The sequence below is a fragment of the Oryzias latipes genome, chromosome 4 (genome assembly GCF_002234675.1).
Source record: "Oryzias latipes chromosome 4, ASM223467v1".
Classification (NCBI taxonomy): Eukaryota; Metazoa; Chordata; class Actinopteri; order Beloniformes; family Adrianichthyidae; genus Oryzias; species Oryzias latipes.
Genome location: NC_019862.2, coordinates 30,353,572 through 30,360,081, shown reverse-complemented (window position 1 = coordinate 30,360,081; position 6,510 = coordinate 30,353,572). Strand labels below are relative to the sequence as shown.

General features: G+C 40.6%; 1 protein-coding gene across 3 annotated transcripts in view; it reads left to right on the top strand.

The window, feature by feature from the left end:
* The first annotated feature begins 4,342 nt into the window (after nucleotides 1-4,342).
* Nucleotides 4,343-6,510, top strand: part of LOC101158934 (guanine nucleotide-binding protein G(q) subunit alpha) — a 30,264-nt gene continuing 28,096 nt past the window's right edge. For 2 of the 3 annotated variants that reach the window (XM_004068352.4, XM_020702730.2), the window contains exon 1: nucleotides 4,343-5,364. In XM_004068352.4, the coding sequence (XP_004068400.1) occupies nucleotides 5,229-5,364 (136 nt within the window). In that variant the 5' untranslated portion in view covers nucleotides 4,343-5,228. The remainder of the gene's footprint in view (nucleotides 5,365-6,510) is intronic. The other variant, XM_004068351.4, reaches the window with a different exon arrangement.

Here is a 6,510-nt window from a genome sequence, read left to right as displayed (position 1 = left end):
ACAGAGCAATAAATAGAAGTGCAATAGTGCAAACAGTGCAAACTGTGGATGGAGAAGGTGCAGGTAGTGGACTGGTGACTGTACATATTAGTGAAAAGTTTAAGGGGGGAGGAGCTAAAAAGTGTTGTTCAATGAGTCTGAACACTAACCATCGATAAAATAATTTCAATTTTTGGGCGGTTGAAAAAAAATGCATTGTCGTTTTATTTTGAAATAGTATTAAAAAGCAATGCACCCAAGACTTGTATAATGAAGACAGTTAAACGACCCTTTCTAAAATCACTGAAATAAAAATGAGTGACTTTTATTTTGAAAGGACAAAACCAGAAGAAGTTCCTACTTGATGTTTTTTCTATCTTTACTTTGACATTTGCAAAGCCACTGCGGATAAAGTTTCATCTAGAGAAGTTTCCTGGATTGTTTTAAGATGTCGTAAAGATGGTCTCGGTGTAACAGCAGCATTTTCTTATTTAGTTTAAACAAAATTTCACTTCATGTGCGAAACTTCCGGTGGAATAAGTTCAGGCTTTAGAAACTTTCTCTGGTTCTGAGTGTCTTTATGATTTTGAAAACACTTGACTTGAACGCATAACAGTTCATCTTTTGTAACTAAATCATGACAGAAGCAATCGCAAACATTTCAAAATAAAACAAACAAACTTGAATCCTTGCGGGAACTCTTATTTTGTACAGTAGCTTTCCAAGTGCTCTACAAGCACGCCGTCCCTCCCTCCCTCTCCTTGGCTGTTATTTGGATGTCAATCTCTTGCCCAGTCCGGCAGGACCGGTTTGTCAGGGATTTCTTGGTTTCAGGTGTTGAAAGATCACCTGAGCCCACCATCACCATGGAAACAGGGTGAGGCCAAGGAGCCAAAGAGGCGAGGAGTTGTTTTGCAATGCAGAGAAATGCAATTAAGGTCAAAACAAAAATCACAACACATATAGAAGGTGTGTAAACAATGACGCTTTGTTGTGGAGGGGAACAAGCTCCGTTTCAGCTGCAGTGTCATTGTGTGGTGGGCTCCTCTGCCGCCTGAGCTCCGGGCCCCAGCCTGATGTGAGTGTCTGCTGTAACAAAACAGCATGGTAGCTCTTTTGCACGGCCTGCCAGTCGTTCCTGAATCAACTCAGTTGCGTGTTTTGTGAACATATTCGCTTGCAGACGAACACATTTGTGGTCAAAGATTCCTGACAGCCACGGTACTGAGAAGTCCATGAATGTGACACAACGAGCTGCATGATATTTGCACATCATCACAAGAGACGTCATGTGACCAGTAGCCTCTTCCAACAATAAGACGTAAAGGATAGGCGTGGCGTAAAGGAACCTGCTTGCCTTCTAACTGTTGTTTTACTGATAAAATGCTGAATTCCAATACCAAATCAAAAATGAAAACCATTCATCAATTTGTTTTTGTTAGTTTTATAGGTGAAAGTACTCCACACTGGTTAGGGGAAGTTTGTGCTGACAGAGTATTACTATAAGGAGAAGATCTCTGCCTCGTGCCTCAAAAAACAGGAAACTTGCAAAGCATTTCCCTGATATCAGAGGGGAATCCAGAGTGATATGACACTGACAGGGTTATTAGCCTTGTGTGCAACGGAATGTGCTGAAGACTTCACCCTGTCACAGGTTGTTAGAGAAGAAATACTGCTATCCTGACAGCATCAGCTATGAGATCACCTGCTTTTATCAGTGCCTCTGCGCACCAAAAGTCCTTCAAAGACGAGTTTAGACACAACAGTGAGACGGATTTACCTCCATATGTCGCCTCTTTCTTATACACGAATGTTTAAAAATTACAGAAGTGAAAACCACCTTGAAAGTGGACACTTCCCTGTACAAATGCTGCTATGTCTGTAGAAACGATGTCCGGGAAAACGACACCAAAAATGAAATTATCATGAGGGACCCTATTTAATCAATGGTTACATATGTAATGCATACATTTCTGACACCTCTATCTCCTTGGCATGACCCAAACTTTAGCTAAAAACCCGTTGCATGTTACTTTGAACATTTTCTGCCCTGCAGTTCATCATCATTCCACAAGAGGCTGCTTCAGTAAAAATTCCCCAAAACACTCTGGCAGGAAAAGTTTGGCTAATTTTCAAAACTATACGGTGAGAAAAATACTCATCTATTGTCATTTTTTTTAATGACTGTATTGAAAAAATAAATTTGGTTCTTTTTTTCTGAACTCATGTCAATATTTTCGCATTTTAAACTAACAATGTTGTGAGCAAAACACAACAGATCACAACTAATCCTGATTATATTTCATGAATAAATTCATATCACAATTCTTTTGGCGGACCTCATCAAAGGGTTTAAGAAATGGATTCAACATTTTTTAATTTTCTGTTATTTATTTGATTTAGTGAACTTCACAGGGTCAAAAAATAAATAAAAACACTTGTTAAATCGTTAAACAGATGATCAGAGTGAGACTTTCAGATGAGGACTTTTTCTGTGTTTTTTTTTAAATAAAAGTTGAACATGTTTGGATTCTGTTAGTTCATCAACACAACTTCTTCAGCCAGACTGTGAGGAGGCGGGGCGAGCTCCGATGACATCATCAATCACGTCTGACCTTCTTCATCATCATACCAGGCATGCAGGTTTTACTGTCTGTGTTTCCAGATTCCAGATCAGATTTGAAAAGTGATTTAATACAAAATGTTCTATTTCCACTATATCGTTGTTGTCATCATTCAGGGATTTTGGATTTTCTCACTTACTACTTTGTGAATTTTAACCCAGTTCTCATAAATTCCCCTTTGATGTTCCATCACTTAAATAAATATCCATATAATAGCAGGACATGAAAGAAAGGATGACATGAAGCAGGCCAGACATGTTCAGTTCCTCTGTTCAAGGTTCCCTTTTCTGTTTCAGACGTCTCTCGCGTTTACCACAACTGTCCACAAGATGTCGCTTGGCTGATTTGAACATCCTGACATGCAAAGCTTCGACTCTTTCTTTCACAGTTTCTGTGACTTTTAAAGCAATGGCAAAGACCTGCTAAATACTTGAAGTTTGACCCACAAACGCAGCTTGGATTCTATTGATTTACAAACCAGGACTTTTAAAAAAGTCTCAGGAATAACTGCTAAAGAACAACATTACACGATTGACAATCAACATCAAGCTTTCCAAACGAAGCCAATCAGAATCCAATTCTTCCAAAGCCAAGCAAGAATCATTCAGATGGTAGTGAACGCAAGTTTGTTGGATTCAAAGATGGTATCTCAGACCTTAAATATGTCTTTTTGCTGCTTCCTGCTGATTGAAACAGTCCAAAAATTAAGATTAATGAATTTAAAAGAAACAGTTTTGGTAAAATTACAGGAATAACAGGTAAAATGTCACTCAAGGTCAATATTTTTTCCTCCAAGAAACAAAACTGAAAATTGCATTAGAAAAATCACAATTTAAGACCGCCTGATGGATTTAAATACACCTGAAAGTCATGACACAAGTTTTTTTTCTACCTTTGAAACCTTTAAAGTGTTTCCTCCCAAGAGTTTTTTTAACGTCCAAATCAAAACTATGAGGCAAAAATATTTAATCACTTATACAAAAGTAGAGAAAAAAAGCTCAGCCTGTGACTTAAAGTAAACTCTTTACCTAAACTTTAGTTTTGTTCTAAATATTTGTCATGCCGTGACATAAAAAGAAAAATAAGCATAGTTCAGGAAAGAAAAGTTGATTAGTAAAAACAACTTAAAGATTCAAATAATTTTATTGTGTTATTATTATGTTATTATTATTATTATTATGAATATAGCAGTGTGAAACCATTTGCAAAAACACTTGAAGTATACTTGAGTATAAGTATAGCAAGTATACTAGCCATGTAGGAAATATACTAACTGAATACTTCTTCAGACTAAATTAAAACATATAAAGTTTACAATATATAAAAACTAAAGTAAATACTAAGTAAACTTGCATGTTATAGACTACATTTTGCTGAGAGACAAGCAAAAAGAATCATCTTATTTCTATTTTTTACATTTTAAAGTGTTTTTTTTTTTAACCAAATTTGCACTAGATATATGTGACAATTCTGAATTTGTCAATGACAATAAATTAAATAAAAGTAAGGATCTCGGTTGGTGCGCCGCTGCTTTTTGACAGCAGATGGGCGTTTCCCGCTTAATCAAAATTCATCCTCATGCGGTTTTTCGCCCCGACACGCCCCCAAGGTGGGCGGGAGCGAACTCTCAGACAAACTTGGATAGCTCAAAACAAGGAAAGAACCGCTTAAAGGGGTCAAAATGCTCCATCCTGATTGGCTGTCGTTCTGTCAATCATTCCTAAGTGACGTCAGCAGCAGCGCCACACTGGGTTGTTGAGGAGGAGTGGGTGACGAGGAGGGACCACGACTTGGAAAAAAAGAAGAAGCCAAATCGATAGAATGCACGGACAAAAGAGGGCCGTTTAACTGACAGTAACTTTTTACTGCGTCTTCTGGGATGCGTTACGGATTTGTTTCCCCAGGAATGAAGATCTTTTGTCTGTTTTATTTATTTAGTTGGCTGCAGTTCCAGGGATGGCTGGCCGAGCTAGCATAGCTTGCTAACACACTTAGCCTGTCACTGGGCGCCTCGGTCAGTGTGGAAGGGGAACTGCTCCGAGTGCGGACTCTGATGTGGATTTATTTTTTCGGGGAGCACTTTTATCCGGACGTTTAGGACGGCTCGCCGGCGTGAATGGACACTTTTAGACAAACGCGCGTTGCCGGCAGTGAGAGGGCGTACCGTAACCGTTCCCGTGCTGGTTTTGGGGCGGCTAGTCGGCCGGGTGATCCGCAACACAAATGTGGCCGTGGCATCCTTAGTCTCCGGAGCTGAATCTGGCAGGCTTTTTGTAAATGTCACGCTGAGATTGAAGCTTCTCTCTCTTTTTGTTAGAAACTAGCAGATCACTGCATGAACAGGGTTGTGTGCACATGCGCCCCAAAGTGCTGCTCCATCCATCCATGCTGCATTGATTCTAGCCTCTGTCTGTCTGAAGACTGTGGTTAACGGAACATCTCCACATTCTGCAGCTGCCAGCATCCGCATCGCATTATTTGGACCGAAGTGAAACTGAAAACGCTCTCTCATATACGGACGGGGGAAGGGTGGGGGGGGAATTTTTTTTTTAAAACTTTTTTTCACTGTCAGGCGTCGCACGGCGAACCTGTTGAGGCAGGCAGGCCTTTCCAGCTCATGCAGGGATGACTTTAGACTCCATGATGGCTTGTTGCCTGAGCGAGGAGGCGAAGGAGTCCAAGAGGATCAACGCCGAGATCGAGAAGCAGCTCCGACGGGACAAGAGGGACGCGAGGAGGGAGCTGAAGCTGCTGCTGCTGGGTACGTCCTCCTTTAAACACCCGCATTCATGACAGAGGACGTGTTTGAAGACAGCTGACCCTAAAATTCCATTTCTGGGTAGCTTGTAAGTGTGACGTAGGACCTACAACGGAAAACCACGTTTTCCATTCTGATGGATCCACTTGTAAATGACTAGATAGCACCCATGATGTTTGATTGGGGTGTGAGGGCTGTATGCTAGCAGGAGAGGGTGCATATAAAGGGATGATGGGAAATGAGGGAAGGCTTACTCCGCAACAATGATCCCGTCCACAACTCGGAGGTGAATTTCTGATTAATTGCTGCTGCTCTGCAGAAACTATGTCCTAGAAAAGGATAAGCTGTTTTATTTATTTTTGGCCTAAAAACGGCATCATCATAATTAAAAGAATACTGGAAATAGATCAAGAAATGATTTTAAAGCGCCAAAAATCCCGCGTTGAGATTAGTGGCGCTGAATGAATTCACATGCAAAACTCTGCCACCACAGATGCTCCAGCTAAATCGCTCACATCACCACAGGATTTGGTTAGAAACTGATATGGAAATGGATGTCTGCACCTTTCTAGTCACTTAGTTAAAACTGGCTCTGATTTTAATATGCCAAATATGTGTGCTTTGTTTGGCTAACACGAGAAACTGATGGCCACTTCTGTCAAAAGGCCATGCTGACAAAAGAAAAGGAAATCATTTAAATTGGCAGATTGTTTAATAACCTTTTGACGCTGCAGCGAAACGAGGCGTTGACTTCTGGGCATGAACCCATGCACTCGCTAAACTAGTTTTTTAAATGTCATTCTGTGCCAATGCTGTAGTTTCATAGTTAAATGCCAATTAAAGCTGTCATAACATCAGAATTTGGGGTGTGGAAAATTAAACATTTGAAAAAATAATGTTTAAATAGAAAAATAATGTACAATACAGCAGTACAGAAGTTTTTTTAAAGGAAGACTTCTTCTTCTTGCACTTTCGGCTTCTCCCATCAGGGGTCGCCACAGCGAAACAACCCTCCCTTGAGGACGATTCGCATGGTTAACTTGGCAATGTTTTTACGCCGAAGTCCCTTCCTGACGCAACCCTCTCAATCCAACCGGGCTTGGGACCGGCACAGCAGCAGAGAAGGGAATAGGGAGCAGCCCGGATTCG